The sequence below is a fragment of the Myzus persicae genome, unplaced genomic scaffold, assembly GCF_001856785.1.
Source record: "Myzus persicae strain clone G006 unplaced genomic scaffold, MPER_G0061.0, whole genome shotgun sequence".
Lineage (NCBI taxonomy): Eukaryota > Metazoa > Arthropoda > Insecta > Hemiptera > Aphididae > Myzus > Myzus persicae.
This window is the reverse complement of record NW_019101113.1, coordinates 175740-201043: the sequence shown is the minus strand read 5'-3', so window position 1 is coordinate 201043 and position 25304 is coordinate 175740. Positions and strand designations below refer to the sequence as shown.

The 25304-nt window shown below is 27.9% G+C and overlaps 1 protein-coding gene across 2 annotated transcripts in view; it reads left to right on the top strand.

Annotated features, from left to right (window-relative positions):
• Window positions 1-25304, top strand: part of LOC111027755 (cationic amino acid transporter 2) — a 98296-nt gene that overhangs the window by 23285 nt on the left and 49707 nt on the right. For both annotated transcript variants that reach the window (XM_022306171.1, XM_022306172.1), the window contains 3 exons: window positions 11799-11984; window positions 21529-21682; window positions 23946-24173. In XM_022306171.1, the coding sequence (XP_022161863.1) occupies window positions 11838-11984; window positions 21529-21682; window positions 23946-24173 (529 nt within the window). In that variant the 5' untranslated portion in view covers window positions 11799-11837. The remainder of the gene's footprint in view (window positions 1-11798; window positions 11985-21528; window positions 21683-23945; window positions 24174-25304) is intronic.

Below are 25304 nucleotides of genomic sequence, written 5' to 3'. Positions count from 1 at the left end.
AACTATTTCATAATATAATATTAACATGATTATATTTTTTTGCTACCTTTTCACAGAACATCGTGTTTATAAATGAAAAAGCTCAAAATTTAATTTTGAATGAACGTACCTAAATGCATGTACTTTTTTTTTATCAGACTGATGAGAACTCGTGATTTATTACTATCAATCTTGTGTCTGCACAGAGAAGAATTTTACGAACCTTTTGAATGCTGAAAATATAAAGGTTAGACCAAAAGCCTTGAGGTTTGGTAAAAAAAGGGGAAAAAATGCTTTCCAACAGGAAAACCTAACCGATGTTTTTTGTTCCATTTCCTTCTAACCCACAATAAAGTACTTGTAAGCCTTTTATATGTATTTTAACCCTTGGAATGATCGCAGGGGCTCAGAGCACACAATGTTGTACAACCTAGCCAACATTTTTTTAAACTAATAATTTTTAAACTTTTTACTTTATCAATTTATGAATCTATACAAAGATTTGTTTCAACAAAATATGTACTTATTTGGAATATTTTTTTAATTTCCCTGATTTTTTTGGTTTGCTTATGGTCTTGCAGTGCTTGCAGTTATTTCGTACCATGTGAGTATCTTTGTTTTATGAGTAGAAATAGTGATATGATATTATAGATGACCTACTATCTATTGTGTCTATTTTTAATAGTAAGAGTATCATGGCACGCATAGTGTACTTATATTTTAAGAATACAATTTAAAAACTTTCTGTTTCGGGCAGAAAACCGCAATACCTGTGAGTCATGACCATAGTTTCTTTTTATAAATTATACACTATAATCCCACGCAATTAAACATCAACCAATTATGTGAATATAATTGCTCACCCTGCAGGATATTGTAACCAAGGGAATGTTCTTTTTCGCTATAAAAAATTCATCATACCTTTGACCTGAAACCCTTCTCCTCGGTCAAGTTAATTTCCTGTAGAGGCTTACAGGGAAAACAACACAATGCTTTCGGCACGCAACAGGAAGCCGTCCCCGCATATTCTCGTTCCATAAACAAATAATAGGTTTTGGCCTTTTGATTAATACTTACGAGACGCAGCTGGTTTATATTGAACTCGATAAATATTTAGGCAACAAAAATAAAAATTAAAATAATTAAAATTTCAATTATTTATGTACACCTACCATTATCGAATAGTAAATTATATTATGAAATTATACTATCAAGACTTTTGGAATACTGTATTTCAGTTTTTTTTATTCAATGAATAATTTAAAACAATTGTCTAAGAACAAAATAACTATTTAAACGTTCGGAGATTTCAGTTATATCATTCTAAAGTTTAAAGTTGAATAGAGTTAAATAATGATGATCATTTTTTTAAAAGTTAATAAATAGGGTTTTTGATTATAATAAATCAATAAATATTTTGCTTTGGGTAAAAAGAGAAGTAATTCTTTGCTAGATGTACAAAATTATATAATATACCCTATAATGACAACAGGAGTAAGAATATGACATAGAATTCGGGTGTGGAATGTCACTAAAATATTTTACTGAGTTGATCGCACATAGCTGAAATGTTTAGAATAAAAGAATATTTTATCAAACAATTTAAATTCTTTTCATTAAATAGGTACCATATAGTTTGACTTAAGCTGGAAACTTATGAGAAATGGGACATTTCAGCATAAAGTCGTTTCAATGATGACCTACACACACGTTTTTTTAAATAAAAAGTAACCACGCAAATAGGTAATATATTTATAAATATTGTTTGACGATTCAAAGTGTAAATCAAATGTAATATAGAGTTTAATTAAGCAGTCAATTGGCTAATGAAATAATAATAAACCATTGTAAATATTACAATTTATTGTTTTTATTCGATTTTCAACTTTAAGTTTTTATTTATTTTGGTACTAAAAGATTATTACTAATTATATTAGGCAACAGCAAAATGTAAATGGAAGAAAATCTTATTAGGTAGGTACAATAGTGATAATATAGCTATTATAGTTGCTTACTGTTTATGTTATACCATATTAACTATACCTATAATATTATAACCTATGTAAAATATTGAGTTTAATTTGAACGTTTGACGAATATTATATTTATGTATAATATAACATTGTATGCTTAAATGATAAAATGTAATAGGGTTTGAAATTTTTTAGAAAACCCATCATAGTTAGCTACTTTTTTTATGGTTCATATAATATTATGTTTGCGCAGTCTATTGTTTTATAACGGTGTTATTATATATTTACTTTTAAAAAATAATTCTCACAATATATATTTCTCAGTTTCTGACTATTAAATGTTTTTAACGGTTTTATCGTATTCTCGTCCCGACAGGGATTTCTCAAAGCCCAGAATATCCGTGTATATTACAGTTGTTGCGAAATTAAGTGCTCAATTTATTGTTTAAAATTTACATTTTTTCAATACCTACTCTTATAATTCCTTATGTGTATATTATTGTGAACTGAAAAATATATAGGGTATGAATTTAGGTTATGTTAGAATATTGAAGTATGCATGGAACATAATATGGTTGTTAAATGACTAAAGTTAGTTTAAAAATTATTTCTACAAAAAGTATTTAGTGTCAAAACTTTAAAATTCCAAAATACAATAATATAAACAATTATTATTATTATTATTTGTTTAAAATGCTCGTATACGTAACTGGAATGTTCTAGACCTCGAAATAAGTTCATGGGGACAATATTGCCATTCAAAAAGACGCTTTATACTAAAAACAATAGTCTATTTTGTTTGGTAAATTGTTGCCATAATGTCTTTCACTATAAAAAAAATGGAAACCATAATCGAAAAAATATTTTACATAAAGTATTTTCTTTGAATCATCATTAGTCTAGTGAAGGAATTTACACTGGCATTTCCATATGTATTTTAATAAAATGCCAAAAAGCCGTATAACATAGTGAGCTAAAAATGTTTATTTTGCTACACGCGAGAAATCAACATTTAATAAAATGTTGTAAATTCTTAAAATGTCGCCACTTTTTTTTAGATTATAAACGATTTTTATAAGTTTTTATTTTTTAAATTACATTAACCTTAGGTATTGTTATAAATTGTGTATTTTGCTTTTCTGTATAGTATATTTTATCTGTATCAGTTAGTAATTTTTTATCTATTTTTAAATGTCTGTATCTTATGTTGTGTTTTTAGTCCACTTTTTTATGATTTATTTTTACTGTTCTTTTTTTGTCATTAGTCAAAACAAATATTTTATCTTGAACCTCTATAATTTCTAATTCATTAAAAATGCATAAGTCGATCGTCTTATTAGAATTTCCTAAATGTGAAATGATTTTCAAAATATTTCGGCTCTTATTCAAAAAAGCATGAATTAACTGTTATTTTTTTTATAAGCAACAAAAAAATTACAATGGCTATTGTAATTGTCGTTAAAATATTTAATTTTGCTCAAATTTAAACTTAAAATATGTAAAATAAAAATAAAAATTGTTTTTATACATTTTTTTGATTTTTTGGTTCCAGTATAAACTGCTTACGAGGAACCTTGTACCTACTTATTACACTTTCAAGCTAAAGCTATAAAAATGAAACATTTTATATATTTTTAACAGCAAATTAGTTTGTAAATTTTCATGATTTTATTGATGGATTTTATTAAAATTTGAACTTGGAATGCTTATAAAAAAAATAGTTGTTTTGTATCTTTAACGATTTTAAATAGATTTAACATCAACTTATAAGGAACCATATATTATTTAAATGTTCAACTTTTTTGTCGACAACTATTGAAAAAATCAAATCAAAAACTTCACATTTCTATAAATAGCTCAAAAGTCACAATATAATTACACTATGCATGTGAATTCATTGTATGGACGTTTATTTATTTATTTTTTTTTTTTTTATGTACATTTTGCTAGTATAAAAATTTGGTAAAATACTAAAACGTTAAGTATCTACGGTTGTTATCAAACATTATTGTTAATTATTAAACATGTCTTTACATACAATTGTATTTTTATTTTTCTCAATTATTAAGAAAAGTACTGAGAATTTTTTACTCTTGGTCCCAGTGTATTAACGAGATTCACTTTCCAACTATACGAAATAAATAAGTGGAAAATCCAAGTATTTTTTTCTGTTCCAAAAGGTGATGATAGTCGACAGACACAGAAAAACACAATATTATTGTAAAATAAATAAGTTCATCGCTCCAATCGAAACAAAAAACATTATTTTATGTGCGATGTTTATGGCAAATAATAGTTCATCTTACCGTATTTTCACTTTATATATTAGAAAAACAACTAACTTAAATTATCCAATATAAATTAAATGTTTAAAATATCCTTAATAATATTATATCATTACACACCGTCTCTGCTGAGAATAGTAATTCGTATGGACTACGGAATCGTATTATCACCGAATTTTTCATTTAACTAAAACTTAATGTATATACATTTCAGCGAACTACTCATTGGCGAAGTACACTCGAAATCTGCTCTATTGTACCCCAGTTGAGCGATTTCCTCGGTTTTCCTCATTAAAATTGTTCAACTAAAATTTTCATTCCAAAATTGTATAAACTGTTTTTCAAATTTCGAGTAAAAATATATGTTTCGTAAAAATACAATTTGTATATTTGACTAAAGGAATTTAACTATTTTAACAGGTTATTCGTGTTACCTGATGGATGATGATATAACTCGTTATTTTAATTTTGAGCTAATAAAGAATTGATTGGTGGCGTTACACAATGATAATGTATTATGTTCCTTTAATATTTTATTCTGTTTAGAACGATGAGTTTAAAGTTGTAGTATTGTTACTTAATATTAACCATCGATGATATGTGATATCATCACTAGTATTTTTTTATCATTTATTATTATATAAATTTAACATTTATTGTTGTTGTAAATTGTGCATTCTGCAGAACTACCACGAGACGTGACATTCTTGGTGAACTATAGAACTATACTCCTTATTATTGACGATTGTTGAACTTAATTTAAATGTCATATTTAATATTATTTGACATTCATTACGTAAAATATTTAAGCGTATAGCAAAGTTAAATTTTCTAAATTATCTGAACAATTTGGAAACGCTCAAATTAATTAATTTCTCGATTTTATAAAATATCTTCTAAAGGTTTACATAACGGTAAACTACATTATTCGAAGAAACGATTTTCAAACCATAAATGCAATTGTTTACATCGATGTAAACTTTGTAATTGTACTATTCTTAAAAAAAATATTTCACTTGACAGGCTATAAAATAATGCATTCACACTTACGGTATTGATTTTGGTGCTGTGTGAATTCTAATTTTGTTATAAATTACGTTTTATAGGCGTTTCTGTAATTTTGTAAATTCACATTCCTGCCCTGCTTAAATAGAAACTAACATTATTTTGTGTACATACCTATCGTATACCTCTATAAAAAAAAAGGTTTGCTACAATTGCCTAACGTCCAACCCTCAAGCGCGTATCCGGACTACTTGTAAATAAGGGACCACTAAAACTCTTTTATTCACCCATTGAATCGAGACTACTGCTGAATAATAATTATGTTAAAGTGTTTCTAGCAAGATATTATTTAGCAAAGTAATGCTAAGAGTTTTTCTCACGACTTTATGTGTGTTATAACTTCATTAAAAATAACTGTCGACTCTTACCTTAGACGTATATGTATATATGTACATTTAAATATTAAGGTTTAATGTAAGTCGCTATTCGATATTTTATAGTCTAGTAATATTTCAATAAAACCAGGGTAAAATGTAATGTATTCATGTTTAATCTTGGGCTGTTGACATAGTTTAATACGTATAATAATACGGGCAATTAAAGATATATTTATGTCTACCCATGATATAATAGAGTTATGACGTCTAAATTTGTTTGCTTGGTTATCTACTTAAAACGATAGTCAGCTCAAATAATAAATTAATTCCTATAATCATATTTATCGTTAAGTTCAACTTCTAAAATTAATCTCGAAAATATGGGCTGACTAACGAATAATATTAAATCTTGGGTTACAACTTATCACGTCTTAAATTACATTTGTACTTCACCTTATGTTTTATTTAAAATTTAAAATCTCCACTTTCCAAAGAAAAACGAGTAGTATATTTTCTAACAATTTCAATATTGCATAAAATTAAAAATACGCTTTTATTAGTATCAATTTATTGATTACACATTTAAATTATAATTCAATTATATTCCATAGATATTTCATATACTAGTAGCCAGTAGGCGGAAGTGTATATAATTTTATTTTTCCTCCAGAGTATGACAACATTGCTACTTAATTGAACTGTATTATTAACAAGAAAATAACGAATTTTATTTTTAAAATTTGATAGTTGATAAGTAATATTTGTTTGTATGTGTACTTATATTAGTTATTTATTTATCAGTTAATATAGTAATGCTGTATAATGTTTATTGAACTATCTTATATCATTAAGATTAAAAGCTATTCTAAAATGGTAGATAAATACATTTCACTCATTTCGTTGTTATATATGTTACATCCTATTGAACAAATAATATTAATGCACAAACGTTGCTTTTTACCTAAAGTGCCAGAAACATAGAGAAAGGCACTGAAAGGCACTTATACGTATATCCAGTGAGTGATCTTACTCAACCGACCGTACTGGGGTTTATGCGTTCAAAGGATTTTAGTTGAGATATGACTTTGTCGTAAAGACCGTAGTAGCTAAGAGTTAATGAATTATATATTTTTGAAGTTAAATCATATTATATTGCTTATAACAATTTAGATTTAATTTGAAATCTCATTCCAAATCTGATATTTTTTGTATAAAATATTGATAACAATAAATATTATAAAATATAAATCTTCCTACAACAATTCATTATAAGACCCTTTTCAATAAACTTATAAATTTCTTATAGGTTATTAAATTTAATTTATAAGACAAAATAGTTTGTTAAAATAGATTCCGAGCGTGGTGGTCAGAAGATAGATATTGGCATATTTCTCTAAATTTTTGTTTCTACAAATACTATGTAGTTTTATAATACTAAAAAGTAAAAAAAAATATAAAAGTTTCAGGCAACATGTGTGCATCGATTGATAAGTTAACATATAATATGGAAAGGTACGAAAAAATATTTTTCATCTCGGAAAAATTCACATTTGTTTTTTATAATAATCATGAAAGTAGGCAAATGTATATTATATATTGGTATTTTATTATACCTATATTTATATTATAATAAGCAGGTGACCACCTACATATTTTGTCGGTAATATTCATACCTATCTCCAGTTATTAAAATATGAGTATGGGAAAGTAAGGCGGAATATCATCATTTATTCATATTTTTTTTTATTGACATGCTTCTCCTAGTTCATCCTTTTGCTTAATTTTCTCAAAATATAATGCCTCTGATTGTAAATATGCAATGTATAATATTTGTAGGAGTCTATGTACTCAATAGATATTGATACTCAGATGTCAACGACAAATAAAAACTATTCATGTCGGTTACGTTGAAATGTCATGAGTTTTCAATATGAAAATATTCCAATACATATATGGATGCATCCTCTATCACTCATTTTTAATCAATGTCACCCATTTGTTGAATATCTTTAACAAAATAGTAAAATGTCAAATAATACGAATCGTATTGGACACTTTTCTTGTGGAGCTCTGGTTAGGTTAGGCATGCGTCATTCGATTCAAAACGCGTGTAACAATGCATGAATCAAATATTAGAATTGCAAAATATGACTATTATTATTTTGCGAAACAATGTAGAATTCACTATAAAATTTAAAGGTTATTTAAATTTATGAATGCGTTTCCGTTCTAAATCTCAGCGTTTGTGTTTCTATATAAATACTTCAGGTGTGTGGTGCCGTGTATATTTTGATTTTTACAAGAATGATACTATTATATTTAATCGTGTTATTGATCTAAACATTATATTCTAGCACTGCCGTAGAATAGAACTAAACTATTATTGAACGTATCATCGCACGAAAAGCTGTAAGCAGAATTTCACGGATATATTTTCACTACCTACTGACGTTCACAATACATTTATATATAAATTTCAGGAGATAAAACTTTTTTGATTTTTTACTTCAACTGTTACGACAAACAACTAGTTTTTGCAACTAACTTTTAGTTTAACTATACTTTCTGTTCTTGCTGAAAACTATAGTATGTACACGGCGTAGACTGTTGTAGTACGTAGACACGTCTTCGTATAGTATGTAACATACTTCCCAAAAATTAATTTAACTTTTAAATTTATTCTTACCGTCTGATAAAGTAGTATATAGATAAAAATAACATGACCTAAATACATGCATCAGGTTTATTCTTAGACTAAGATAATCAATCATGAATGCTAAAAATGTAATTAATAATAATTTTCAAATATAAAATAGGTACGATTGTGTTTTTTCATCCAATTTTTTTAAATAGGATAATTCTAGTAAATAGTAATAAGTCACATGTTACGTTTATAGTTTGTCGGCTGTTATTACCATTAAACTATGCCTACAAAAATGTAAAGACATTTTTGTATTCGTTATAATGATACCATACCTACATATTCAACATGTATACCTAGTTACGTACACTGGATAATAATTCTATGTTACTAAAAATGTGATGTAAAATAATTCATTTTTGTACCCTATCTTATACAACTGTATAATTTACTAGTGAAATGAAGGTAGATACATGCATTATATTATAATATTATGCATATCAATTTATAAACAAACGCTATTTTTAAGATAAAATCCCTTAGTACTTGTGATTCTAATTAAAATACGAGTGGGTAGTGAGTATAGTGAAATTGTGTATACGTTTCAAATTCAACAGCCAAAAATACAAGTTGATTGCTGCACAATGATATGTATAGTATTCGAAGTATCTAATCAATCGTTATTTAATTTAAATCTATGTCTCAAAATCAATCAACTCACGCGTATCCTTTAGTATAACTATTTATAGAATTCTAAAAAATGATAAGATATCTGAATTACACAGATATTTGTTTTAGTTTAGATCTCTATTCAATATTAACAATTAGGTGACAACAATTTATCCTTCTGTGGCTCTGTCTGTCTGGCTATATTGTAATGCTTGACTTAAACTATATATAGGTAGCAGTAATATTCATGAATTAAACACGAACGCCACCATTTTAGTTTTGAATAAATGGTATGAATTAACAACAAAAGAAAATGACTAAGCTTTCGGAAAATGAGCGATAGAGATAAGTGTAGTAAAAAAAGTAATTTAAAAGTTTTTAGCGGTTATTTCTTCTGCTTCTTGATTTATGAAACAAATTCTGATTTAGTATGAACATTTGGGCAAAATGATCATTACCGAGTATACAGTATGTTTGTATAGTTATCAGTCCATTATATAAACAACAGTCGACATTGATATAAGTAGACATTTATTCGTATTAATCGTGAGATCTTTTCATCATGTTGAACCAATTGTGTATGTATTGCACAACATTGTGTTGTAATGAATTGAGCAGATATGTACGAAAATAACTTACTATTAAAGTCGAATTACATAATAATAAGTTGTTTCAGTGTTAATAATATGTATTCTAATAAGTAATAACTAATAAGTAATAAGTGATTATTTAAAGATTTTAAAATTTGTTCGGTTATACTATACTCCTCAAAATGTTACAGTCCTAATAATTCTTTAAAGAATTCGAACAATATCATATAGGTAGGTAGGTGCTTATTTTTTAGAGTACCTATTCGTATACACATTTAACTTTGGTTATCTAAAATGCGCACTACCATACAAATACAAAATATGATTTATCAACGTCTGTGTCGTAATTATTAAACAGCAGGAAAATCCAAATTAAAAACTTTAAATAATGCATAGTTGAAATTGTCACAAGAAAAAAATACTTTTCGGTCGTTTTAATGCCCTTCTATACAACGCATGTGTACATAATATATTTTAAAACTCTGAGTAGTTTAGAATTAAAATTATTTTCGTAACCGTTCTACGGTGTTTAATAATGAATTAGTGGGTTGAGGTGATACGGTCGTTGTTTTTTTTATGATTATTTACGTCGCGCCCAGTCTGCGCTCGGAGTCGGATCAATGAACGGTGTGACGTCAGAAAAACCAAGACATGCTTAAATTGTGTATATATATTTAGAAATATAATATTGTGTGTTATTATTTTTCCGACACCCCTTAAACTTATGAATGAGAATTTCCATTTGTGTTCATTTTTTTGCAATGGTTTTAAATCCTCTACTTTATGTTTGTCGAGGATGAACAAAAATGTAAATATTTGTTATATTTGTATTTAAGTATACCAACTACCTACCTCTGTGATTCAGTGGTAAAAAGCGGGTAGCTTTCCATCGTAGGTTATTATAAAATGATTGTTAAATGAAAATATTTTTATCCAATTTAAAGTGTGGCAATTGTGCCAAAAAGACATTTCAGTCCGATTAAAATAAATAGTATGGTCCAAGATTAATACAAAATCAGTCCCCGCAGTGTTCAAGAGCGGTTACGATTTCAGTGGTGAGGGAGGGGGGGGGGTTAAAGGGCTTTAACTCTCCTCTCCGTTTCGAATCACTTAATGAATTAGTAATCAATAGATTTCCAAGAAAAAACATTGATGAGTTAAAATACAACTCTTTAACCAATTTTGTTTTTGTTATTGTCACGATTTTTAAAATATATTACACAATACATTAATATGTCCTAAAGTTAGAAGTGTCATATTTTTGAAAGAAAATGTAGCCCCCTCTAATTTCAGATTTCTAGATCAAAGTCTTTATAAATTATTTTTTAAAAATTATTCCAAATGATTTAACATTGTTGTTAAAATAAATTTAAAGCAAAGTTTTTTTTAGGTATTATGGAATAAAAATGTATGATCTAAAAACAGTTTTTAAATAACTAGTAATTAACTAATATTTAGTTCATCTTAATCTTTAAGAGTAATTGTTAAGCAGACATTATTTTTGGTAATTGTAATTTTACAAAAAATACACAAACCATTTTTAAAATGCTGGAAGAATAAATTAAATGATACCCAAAGTTATTTGTTGATTCTTAAACCGATTGATTGTGTTTTTTCGTAAAATATTTTTTATAATAAATTGTATTTTGTATTATTTATGTTATTTCAATTCTATTATTCAAATTCAATATTCGATTTATTTAATGCTGAAATTATTTTATTCCGTAACAATATTGAGTGCTAAATTATTTGTTATCGGCATACATTTAACAAATGAACTTAAAGATTAAAAACATAAACTTTTGTTTTGCGATAACTTGGACGAAACGAAAAGAATTACTTGCACCCATTGTCACTGTATCATATCTCTATTTTTATTGTAAAACATTTGAGAAACAAATTATTAATATCACATTTTGAAAAATGATTATAATAAAAAAAGTTTACTGAACTGGAAATAAAACAATTTAAATATTTGTTGGGTTGTGTGGCGTGGTGTCTACACTCATGCAGTTGTGTACGCGCTATGAGTGTACATACTAGCCACCGTTGCTATCTCCCGGATGGGTGACCACCCGGGATTTTTATAGTAGTTGCCGGGCTTTAGATGGATTAAAAAAAAAATTAAATATTTGTTTACATGTTACTTTATAGTTTATTTAAATAAATTTAGCACCTCACTGTGTTATAATACGTTTTTCTTAAAATATATCTACATATCCATCCTGTTAAATACATTATAAAAAATACTATTATTTTTGATATTTATTCGTTTTTAGAGTTTCAGATAACGAATTAGCCGCTATAAGAAGATCATCATGTCTTTGCCTAAATTGCCAACCGACTTCCGGAGAGATGGCTTAGCTCTGATCACACGCATGGTCAGAACAAAAGACTTAGATGACCTCCAGGGTGAATCGAGCCCAACAGGACGATTTGATCCACACCATCAAACGAAATTAAAAGTACGATTCTTAAAAATTATTTTCATGATCCTTATCAGATTACAATAATACTATTATATAAGACGGTGTTAGTATACAACATTTCACTGTACCTATTATAAGATTGCGAATCGTTTACGGACCACTATCGATGTACCGATTATTCATTTCAGTATTGAATATCAATATTGTCAAAGTTTCTATTATAGGGTTGTGATAAATATAGGTACATTTAAGTTGAATTTGTCTTATTCAACAATACATTGTTTTGAGTAAAAATATTTTAGGGATTGGACTTAACAATTATTATTAATTACTCCGTGTGGCCGGCGAAAATTGAGATAAATAGTTAAATTCAATGATTTTACATCTTAATGTCAGATGTCAGTATAGTCAATCAAATCTATGATATTTTGTGTTTTCGTAAGATGAAATATATTTATGACTTAAGAAACTTTTAGAGGTGAATTACATTACTACTGTCATTTTGGTTGATAGAAGTTAATATCGTACGAAAAATAGTACTACATTTATTCACGACAGGTGAAAGCGATGTCGATATATTGTTCAATGGACTTAACTCGAAAACTTCGTTTATAAAGTTTGACTATATATTCGTGAGTGGTTTGATTCCAGATTTAACGTTGTTCCATATGAAAGGGCACGGTTTCGTACGATAACATTAATTGGCGTCATTTTTTTTTATTTCAAAACTTTTCTATTGAATTCGCAGTTGTTTATTATTGAGGCGATTCAACTAATTTGACGAGGGACTTTTAAAAATTTAACATTCAATTTATTTACAACCAATATTGATAGGAGCTTTTTTATATTTGTTTTTAAATCTGAAAAGGGCACACACACTATCAGAACAATAGAAACATTAAACATAAAAACGAACAATTATTCAGTTATGAATATAATATTTAATTTATCACCCTCGATTGTCATGCGTGCACAAAAAAGATTTAATTTCTCCTAATCGAATTCCTAAATCTTCAGAAATATATAATTTTAGAGGTATTATGGTTTTCATACTAGAAGCTATAATAATAAAAAATAAAATCTTCAAAATATAATTACCTATAAAATCAAATGTTATAATCAATTTATATAAAAAACAAAATAAACATCTAAAGTCAAGTTTTTTAATAAAAGTTTGGATTAGGCATTGTATAACTCTAATAAACTATTTGTTTTAAAAAAATTATTAGTTGGATAAAACAAAATGTTNTTAAGGCGCCCGGTGCCAATGTGATTTTGTCCTCAAAAACACGTTTAACGGGAATAATGATCCTGCCCTGTAGAATTAACCAAATTTGATCATTTTTTTTTTCATTGATAGAGGGAAATATTTTACAGCCCGCATCGAACTTCTTTTTTTGATATTTTAATCTTGAACTTAATTATAAGTCTTTAAAAAATATACAATTTTTAGCTTTTTTTATAAATTATTTTCTACTATTATTTAAAATAAAATAGAAAATCTGAGTTCGATGCGGGCTGTAGAATATTGTTGTAAATCATTTAAAAAAAAAATTATCCGAAAATATTCAGTTGTCAACGAGTTATCCATATTCCTGTTAAGTCATTTTTGTCCGCTGAAACGCCCGAAACGGACTACTAAATATTTCCTTATTTGTTCGATAGTGACATGTACCTGCGAGTGCGTGCGCGTTGCCCATGTACTCCCGCTCTACTCAGAATTCACCGAACACCAGAACATGTACCACGTATAAAAATAACTTATTATTATTATTTATTACAACAGAATTGATTAAATATTATTGTTATTATTGTCAGCGCATAGGTCGGGCCTATTCGGATTCGTTTTCTGCCGTGATCACCGCTTATTAGAACTTCCATATATTATTATTTAAAAAATGTGTATTGATTGGGTATTATTTCGTACGTATAATTTTAAAATAAAAATTACATATACATACAATCAATGAAATATATAATTTGATATATATGTATTTATATTATTATAAAACTCGGGTCGATGCAGTATACATATTATATAATTTATAAAAGTAAAATAATATTCTAATATAGCTAAAAAATAATTATAATAATTTATCGTAAGTACGTTAAGTGTTTTTAACGTAGTATATCAGAGTTCACTATTTCTTTCAACAAATGGTTTTTATAAAAATCAACAAGTTGAGTTTCCATTTTATTTTTCCAAAACTCAGTATCACGTTCTATTTTTTCAACAAAAATATCTGCAAAAAGAGTAATATTTCGACTTATTATACAACAGTTATTTATGTTTTTAATTATTTGTAAATATTAAATACAAATTACAAAATTTTACCTTTCGGGGTCCATACTATAAAATAACATGAACTTTTATTTGCTACCCTAAGTTGACCCTGCACTTGATAGTAATAATTATCATTTTTTTTCAATTTCATGTTTCCATCTTGGTCATTTATGAGAAATTTTATTTTATTAGCTAATAATCCTTCTTTGAGGGTCATGTCTTTAATACTATGCGGACATTTAATTTCCACTATATCCTTATCTCCCACTAATCCATCAGGAGAACCCGCCAAAAAATTATATTCTGCATCTACAAATAGACCTGCTGGTAAAACACTCAGGATGAATTAAATAATATTCTGTCAAAATATAAGGATTCTAAAAATTGAAAACTTTTAATATTATTTTAATTAAAACCAAATAATCTGAGCTGATCTACATATTATAGTTGAACAGGTTTATCAATAATTGACTGTTTTATTTGAATATGCTCACTTTTTTCGGTAAATGTAATACTTTCTCGGAGAATATCGAGAACTAATGTGAAAAATATCAAACAAGTGACATCCAAACATGATTTGATTGAAATAATTATGGTTGTACAGATGATATAAAAGTAAATCGCAAAAATCATATAAGTGCAGTTTATTTCCCATTACTGCGCTATGTACTTGATTAAAAAAAAACTCCCGATCGCCGGTTTAGAATAACGTATCATATTATAATGTGATGATTTAAAATACTCAAACGAGAACAACTTTAGGCGAGTAGTACGTTATGCGTTTCAACTTCAAGCGAACCCATATCGAATCTCCTTTGACGGCGAATCGAAGCTATACTACGCGCAATGTTATTCGCCTGCCTTTTGAGATAGCTTAAAATAGGTATAGGTATGCGAGGAATGGTTTGAGGATATACGTAGTTAAACGCGCGGGCGGTTCACTCTGTCGCTCTTGTTGTGCGTATCTCTCTATCTAATTTACTTGCCTCTTTCTGCGCATTTATTTACAGTCCGCTCTCGGCCGACACAAAGGGGCGAAGTGATGAGGTAGCAACGATGTAGTATAAGTCCGGTGCTCACGGCGTAATATACACATGATGTGTGTACCAGGTGATCGTATGTGGCGTTTACCTACCATACGTATACATACGCGGTAAAATATTGATTAGGCACCAACCTCGTGAGTAGGGTATGCGGTATACTCGCCAGCGAGTGGGTGGTTGGTGATGGTTGGTGTGTGGGGTGGCGAGGGCGAGAAGGCCGGTTTGTTGAAAGGGAGAATCGTAGAGCGAAAACATTAACATATATTGCGGCCAAGATATTATAACGTTGCAGCCCTGCAACGCACCAGCTTACCTACTCCGGATCGCGGTAGTATACACGTGCGTGTTTGTGCATGTAGGTGTGTACCTACTTCCCTCTGGATATAGGTGCACGTGTGTGCAATAAAATCCCCATAGCATCGTGTCCGCGGAAATAAAAAAAATTAAAAAAAAGGGGAAGAAATATGGCGAAATAAGTGGAAATATAATAATATAATAATAATATATATATACTCTGTATGAAAGTTGGAGTGAAGAGCAACGACCCAATTACGCGGGAGGTTACACACCGTGACAAATCGCCGTCCGTCACCTTCAGTTAACGCGACAACTGTTGAAATGTTTGCTATGGCGAAACGACATTTTTCACGTATTTGATGACGATGTGACCCCTTGATGACTAGAATTCCGTAGGGCGCCAGATTGGCTGCTTGATCGCCGGAAAACCACGGGACATGGTTTTCAGATATTTACTCGGCCTTTTCGTATATTTTACTGCTTAATTCATAAATTTCAATCTGTTATCTGTCGAGATAATATCCGTATCGACCGCTCTTGCTCGAAACAATCAAATAAAAACAGATAGAGCTATCGTAATATGCCACGACCGACGATAGCAATACCAAAATATTTATTTGTGATCTATGTTTTTTTCATCCCGAAAATTGTCCATCATTTGTCCCAATAATAGTAAATACAATATAACATAGTACCTATACGATTCGTCTTAAATTTTTTTTACACCTTATAAGGGACAGGGAAAGTTACAAAAAATATATTAATACGTATATTATAATATGGTTAAATCATTTTAACCACGTATGATAGTAATTACTAATTATATCACTATAATGACGTGTAACAATGTTATTTTGTGGCCACGATTGAGTAACATTCCGAGGTTATGAGTAATTATGTACACGATTACACGTCAAACCTCTGCGGTTTTATAATATACTTATTTTAGGCTCAAAACAAAACAAACAAATAATTTTTAACCCGCGTAAAGCATAATATTATTGTTAAAAGTACCAGTTTCTATTGAAAATCAATATTTTACATAATTATTGATCAATATTATATGAATTATTTTTATAGTTTATTGTTCCGAGAAGAACTGTAAGACACAATACGTATTACCTTGTTCCATATCAAATTACATAGTACCTACCTATGTTTTATCTAATATTATACTGGACGTATTGATAAAAATTCATTACATGACATTTTGTCCGTAACTGTATGCATTTTCTGCTTTAAAGACGGTTTCATTTTAATCATTACTTCCAATTTATCATAATATTTACTTTTTTTAATAGTATGGTCTAATTTAAATTATTTTTCCAAAGTATAAGATATTATTTCGAGTACATAACATTATATAACACAATATATATTATGTAAAACAATAGTAAAAAATAAAAAACGAGTCTGATATTGTTCATCTACAGATATTATATACATTGTATGGTGTATACTATATTATAAAGCTATCTGTATAATATGGCTGCATAGTTAGTTTTTTTATACGTTGATATTTTTTCTGATGACTGTGTCGTTTATAAAATCATTGAACCACCAAATTGTTTTAGCCACATCACATGACGTTAAATAATAACCACAAAAAGAGTGTGGTAAATAAAAGCTTGGTAAATAAAATTAGTAACATTTTATTAAAAAATGTTTATAAACACAGTTGCTCGTTATTGTAATATTATTAGACGTTCAAACCTATAAATAATATTTTATATTACTATCTAGTATTTTCACTTTCATTAATTGTTACTTGTTACATTTTCACCTTAATTCATGATTGTACACCATAAAGATGTTGATAAATCTCTAGAATAAAAATTAAAAACTTAAAATGATAAAATCTAATTTCCAATTGATAATATACGACGAATATGCATTTTACATAAATATATGTTTACAATTACTTACAAATAAGAAAAATTCTTCAAAAGAAAAAATAAGCATAACTTGGTAACTACATTATAAATTGTTTTCCTTTGAACGATTTAGTTTATAAATTATGTAAGGCTGCCATAATAGTATGGTTATAGTTATAATGACATAGTTAAATAATTGTTCAATGACAATTAACTTTATTTCCATTTTAATAATTTATTTGCTTATCCATGCTTTTATGAAAATTATTCTTTCGTTTAATTAAATAAGTAAATTACATATTGTAATAAAATATAACATTATAAGACATATTTTAGATTTTAAGAAACTTTGAGGACTATAATATGCTTGTATAATTAAACAGCTATGATCCAGCCAGTATAAATAATATAACACAATATATTTTAATACTAGTGGTTTAGCTGTGTGTATTATGTTAAGTTTCTAACTGCGTCGGACAGATTAATTAAATTTATAACCAAACATTCTTGATTTACTCATAGTAATATTATTTTCATGCAATTTTGTAGACTTTTAATATAATAGTATATTGTATCATATTCTATTCTTAATATTAAAAATCGTAACAACTTTTAGTTTAATTGTTGTGGTATTTTTGCATTTTATGTTGGGCTATACTTGTACGATAATTCCAAGTATTAAAAAAACAAAACAGATTTTATCTCAATACAAAATCATATAGTAATAAAATTTAATCATAATGCCGTTATCTGTTTTTTAATCAAATTAAAAGAAAATTGACTTAATTTAAACACCTATAAAAATTATATTTAGTGGCTACTACTTTTAAAAAAATATCTTATTATTAAATTATGATAAATTTGAAGGTCTTATACAATGTCGATTGCATAATATACCTACCCCTATAATGTTATTCAATTTAAAAATTTAACAGCATGCATTTTTCCTCTTTAAAATTATAAAAATGAATGATGTGTACAATAATGTTGCTACAAAATATTTAGAATTTTCATTTTTAGATTGGTGACAAAGTTACCAAATTGATTTCATTAAAAGCTATAGAAGTGCAGCATTGAAAAGCTATATTTAACTGACAACAATTTTTACAAAAATAAAAAAACACTATTTTAAAACCAATATTTCTATCACTCCAAACAGAAGCAATTAAATGCAGACTATCTTTTTTTTATGTTTATACACCCAAACACAAAACGGAAAATTAGTACCCGCCAATATTAAATAAATATTTTATTTCCAGTAAATGTGTCCATTAGTAAGTAGTAAGTACGACTGATTTTCAAATTTTTTTGAACATGTTTATCTGAAATGTAATCGTTTTAAAATTAACAAATATAATACTACACATCCATGCATTTTAAGCATAGTAAAATAAAATAAATAAAATAAAGCCTACATATCGAAAATCCTCAAATTTCAGTTAGATTGTAATTCTTTCTTAGTTCACTTTTTTATTTACTTTATTTTGTTTGCATACATTCCACCAACTTTTTAAAACGAATTACAAATTTTATTCGAACAATATCATTGAGATTTGCAATATGTAGATACCTAAATAATATATCATCGTGTATTGGTATCCTGCAGTGTTTAAATATCGCATACCAAGTGAATGATTGACATTTTCATAAGACACATGTTTAACTATCACTTAAACGACTTACACTTGTCAGATTGCCATGGCGATATTGCAAATAGAATGTTTTAGATATTATTTTACTCCATAAAAAATCAATTTTCAGTCAACAAATAGCATGATGTAGATAAATTATAAATTTTTTCTTTTCCTTTCAATAATCATATCATACCTCATTTTTCAACTATATAGGATGTATCTACAGAATTGTACACTTAAATAATTACATTTAAATATATGCCATATCTCCCAGAGATTATCTGAATATTATAATATTTAAGGAGTCATATATTGGTGGTTAGCATTTATTGCTACAGTTGTATTTTTATGAATTATAATATATTTCTGTTGGGTATATTGTTTTTTTAAAAATTATTTATTAGACACGGGGAAAAATAATTGTTTTATTTCATATATGTGGTTGCCATAAAATCATAGTAAATGGTCTAACAGCCAGCTATAATAATTATACAATAAATAAAGTACGTCTATTTCCAAAGACCCATTTTTATAATATTCAGCCATTATGTGCAGACATATACATAAGTTATCTGATGTCTTATTTGAATATGATCTTTTAAATTACCATATTGAACGTAAGTACTTACTAATTTATTAAAAGTAAGATTGGGATTTGTACTCATGATTATATTTAAATTCATTTTTTGTACTTTTCTATAAAAAAATATTTACCTACTGATTAATTTTTCTCGATAATGCATTTGTTATGTTATTCAATATGTCATAATGTTGATTTAGCCATATATGCTTCGTAAATCTTTTAAAATGATAGTTTTCAAACTGATTGATCATAATATTATGTCCATGTTATTATGTTTTAGTACTTAAACTTAAGCTAAACTAATATATTTTAATATATGCATTATAATTATTCTCGATTGTTATTGTAATTTTGTTGCCTCGTAAAGTGTAAAGTAAAATAAAAATAATGAAAATAGTTAAAATTATAAAAACGATTAGTGTAAAAAACTAAGTACTTGAAATATTTTTTTTAATGCATAAAATACTTTTTTGCAGACTTGTTTTTGTGCTTTAGTTATCTTGTAGACGTTTTAATCAGACGTTATATGTATAACCATCTACGAAGTGTCAATCTTTCACGTCGTCGATCTTGACAACTACTAACCAATTTTTTCTTTCACACAATCAACAACGCCGTTCTTATTACCAATTGTATTTAGTCGTCGATCACTCCTATCAAACAAAAAGTTATTTTCAAGAGCAAAAAAAATTTGAGAATAATATTAAATAATACATAGGTATAATATAAGGCACCTCCTACTAACTTATCAAATTACACTAAACGCTAAAAAAATATACGAATCAAATGTACATGTATCTATTTTTTTATGTTTTTACGATGGAATCGATCACACCTAACTGTACAAAAGTATTAGTCATATCGAGTTACGCACTCGCATCAGCCGGTCAAATGGCAATGGCATTGGCATAACGATGCTCTTTGCAAATATGTATTTATGTATCATTTTATTTTTGTATTTACAAATAATGGTCATGGCGTATGATGTTTGTCGAAATTTAAAACGCACACCATAATGATTATATATTATACACACCACGGCTTGACATGCATTATACACAAAACTGACAAAATTCAAGTTGAATCCAAATATTTATTCATTTTTGAGAAAATATCATGATAGCTTATTATTATAAAAGCGTCCGCGAAAATAAAAACCGAGAGCATTACGGTTTAAATTCGACATTGAATTTTTGAAAAAAAAAATGTAATTTTATCATAGTAAATACAATAGGGTATTCGCACAGACTGATGAAGGCGAGAGAGCCGTTTGATCCACACTACATTTAATATATTTTAATTTTTCACGATATTCCGCGTGTAGCGAACTTCTATAGACATCCGTGTAGCGGAATTGCCTACACGACGTGCCGCGACACTCAAAAATCAATATCGTCGTCCGGCGTCGGAAGTAAACAGTTTATAACACGAGTTTTTCTCTTAAAATCGTGACGTCTCTAATTAAACAAAAACCCATTTCGGAACGATTTTTACTTTTCAAAAATTACCATCGCCTTGAATGAATATTCAAGTTGTATTTTATTGAAATATAATAATATAATATAATATGATGTACGTATAATTTCGTATTGTAAAATTAAAAATAAATTATTTCTCAGAGGTCACGCATAACATAATATTATTTATTATTCATCCTACATCATATTTGTATATACATGGAATATTATAATACAATAATTAACAATATAATATTATACTACTATTCCATTTATGGTTCATAACGGTCAGCAAATAATGTACCTACTTAAATACAATTATTTCTACCAGTAGAATTTTTAAACAATTAAGCATATATCACGAATGAGATCCACTCTAATTTTATATATTATGTTTTTTGTTTACAGAAATGTCTGAACACCATTGACTTGACCTCTTTGGGTGTCGGCTCTTGTCTGGGGACAGGCATGTATGTGGTCACCGGACTGGTTGCTAGGAGGTTTGCCGGCCCCGCGGTCATCCTCTCGTTTATTATAGCCGCCGTAGCGTCACTGTTTTCGGGTAAGAGAATACAATTAATAATTCGATTTGTATACAATATAATTTATCCTGTTGCTGCTAAATTTTAATCAGTGAAGTGGTTCATATTATATTAAAATAATTTTAAAAAAAACATCATCACATTTCTGGAACAATATACTTTACAGATTTACCTATAGAAAATAATATAGCAGTATTAATAAATTATTTTGACCCATGTCAGGTTACTCACTATATAATTTCTGTTTTAAAACTAAAATGAAATCTGAAAGTTACAACTCATTCTCTCGAGTATTTTTCACCGTTCAAGCGCACGCGACTTAGACTACTAATCAACGTTATAGTTTTGTTCCACGCTTGAATTCATGTAGGAATCAATCGGATTACACGTTCCTTAATATTAATTTACTAGCGATGTCCACGTGGTAAGTTTGTAATCTGATTGAAATTGTCTATTTATTCGTTCCAGTAAAATCAATGGTTTTAATCCGTACATACCAGATTGACGACTATAATCCATTCAAAATCAGTTTACGGGTTGCGTCAGTTCTATTTAAATAGGCTATTTGGATTTGTCTATAGATCAAGTTGACGGTTTTGATCCGTTGAGTTTAGATAGATCGTTTCAGTGGTAGTATACGTAAAAAATAAATAAAAATTACCTTTTCCGATCCACATGCTCGTTTTTTATACTAAAGAATTTCCAGAAATCAGTTTGTTTCATTTTCCATACTATAGTATTCTACATTGAGTTTAATTTGAAACATATTTCATAATATTACAAAACTAAATAAGCATTGAATTTTTAAAAAATGTGATAATTCAAACAAAAATAAATATATATTACGCGTTCTAGTTATTATTAACATTATATATTTTTTATTAAATTCTAAATAAAAAAAACTTTTAATAATAAAAACAAATGATGAATATTTAAACTCTACCCGTCTGTTGTTCATAGGTGGAGTTTAATATTTTAGTATTAATATATTATTTCACCTTATTATTAATTTGAAACTATTGAGATGTATAAAAATACTAGATATCATATTTCTATGTCCTATACTTATAAAATATTATTTCCAATAAAAATATCAATGGAATTCGTTATCTAAGAAGTGACCGATTTCAAATTAAACTGATATGACAAGTGATATTAAGATACTATAAAAAAATTCGACAGCTAAATAGATATTCAATTTATTTCAAATTTTCAAGTTACAACACTAATTTATATATATATTTTTTAATTTTTAATAAAGTATCCGTAAGTGGAACCAGAGTTAACCATCTCGTATTTCAATGTAGAAAGTTGTACAAAATAATAATAAATTATCCAATTAAGTTTAAATAAAATATGAAAATATGAAAAATCGTACATTACAAAATAATAACTGTTGATTCAAGACTTATACGTTCATATGATATATTTGATATTATCCTCCATAAATCATAATATGGTTAATATCATAACATTGTTCCTTATCAACACTATACAATCTAAACATTCACCTCTTAAATAAGGAATAGTGGCCATTTTATTAGTGATATTAATACTACCGATATCGTCTATTTAGTATTTTTATATATCTCTGATTTGAAATCTCAAACATACATTGTTCGATGACATTGTAAAACACAAATTGAATTTGTCAGTTGAAACCAACAGTCCGAATTTTATTAGTAGCTCAAGTATAGACGTATTTTATGTTCTAACATCATTTTTTATTTTCACAATCTGTTAATTTTTTATTTTATTTTTGATCAATAAACGGATAAACCAGTATATATTATATAGTATATGTTCAGTGTATATGTAAAGAAGTATCAGCTAGCTTTTTGCAATGTTCCGGATGGCCGCAGTTTCAACCCTAGAATCCAGATTGTCGATTTCTATATCCTCGAATCCGGATTATCCGTTTAAATCGTCTTCGAATCGAATCGTTGTGAAACGATCAGATATACCAGTTTAAATAACATTATATTAAATTCGTATGCTGATTTTTTCAATACAGTAATTTTTTATCGTAGTAACAATTTGTAAAAGGAACCAAATTCAAACAAAAGTCGGCGTTTGTTGGACAATCATGTATACATCTCAACTTGCGTTCCATCACTCTTCGATTTCAATTGTTACCCAAAACCCTTTATAATATGAGGAGTTTGAGTTATAATTAATGTACTTATTACTAGATCTTACTTTGCCGGGACACAATAATTCATATTGAAATTCTGTAAAAAAAAATAAAATAAAAATACCTAATCATTGTATTTTGTTATACAGGTGCGTGTTACGCCGAATTCGGAGTCCGAGTACCAAATACTTCCGGTTCAGCGTATATGTACAGTTACGTCACTGTCGGTGAATTTATAGCGTTTCTGATTGGCTGGAACATGGTGCTTGAGTATCTCATAGGGACATCGGCATGCGCGTGTGCCCTGAGTGCGAGCTTGGACTCGCTCACTAACGGTGCCATTAGTACGTCCGTTCAGAATTACGTAGGGTTCCTCGGTGAGTACATTATATAATATTATACAGGTACCTCAGGTTTTGACGATTGTATATATTGTTTATATTTTAGTCATATCTCAATGTTTAAAGTCAGTATTATTTTTAATTAAAATTACTTCATAATAATTTTTTTTTTTTGGTTATCCCTGTTTTTTTTTTATTTAATCTTTGTGGAACAGTCATGGTTATTAGGCGGGTTGGTAATCAACCAAAACTGCAAGAGTGTATTAGTATTTAGTATTGACAAGTTATATTTTGATGAATGATAAAATATTTAGGGGTAATAGTGTTGAGGGGTACAACTATGTTGAATATTGAAGGGGGTATTTGAGGACTTATGAAAGAAAACATGTAGGGTGGTTGTAGTGAAAATGTGGGCAGTTGAAAAGGAAATAGTGGAAAACTCAGTTTATGGACTTTTGTAGTGGGCAGAGAGGAATTTAACGAAAGTTTAAACTTCAAAGGTATGAGAGAAAAATAAAGTATGGCCAATCGTTACAAGCAAAAAAACCAGCGATCGTTGCCGAGTTTATTATATGCCAAATTGCCAAGTGACAAAATTAGTATTTCCTGCACTGTTTAACCCATTTATATTTTATGCATTTGATGAGGCTAGGGCTGAAGTTTCAACATAGAATTTTAATATTGAGTGTCAAGAACATTTAGGAGTCATTATTGGATATATTTTTGAAGAGTAATTTTCCATTGAACCTTTAATTCCACAATCGCTTGTTTAAAATGTGGTTTTCAAACGTTTACCTATATTAGCTAACATATTCGAATTCTGGGTGAACCGTACACCTCTGGGGGTTTTATTCAAATTATCTAGTAACTAGTGTTACTTATATAAAGTACAGTGAATGCATTTAATCTTCTGCAGGTGGTTTAAATCTGTTGTTATTGCACCTATGAGAATAACATGTATTTATGTTTTTCATTTTAATATTAATAAAACAAATTTTTAGAAAACTATTCATATTGTTGCAATACAATATTAACTACTTGACACTTTTAAATGTTGTAAAAGTTAATACGATGTTATAATTGTGTGGAACATTATGTTTTAATAATGCATTTTTACACGTCATGTAGTCCTGTACACACACGAATTGCATCATAAATTTAGGAAAG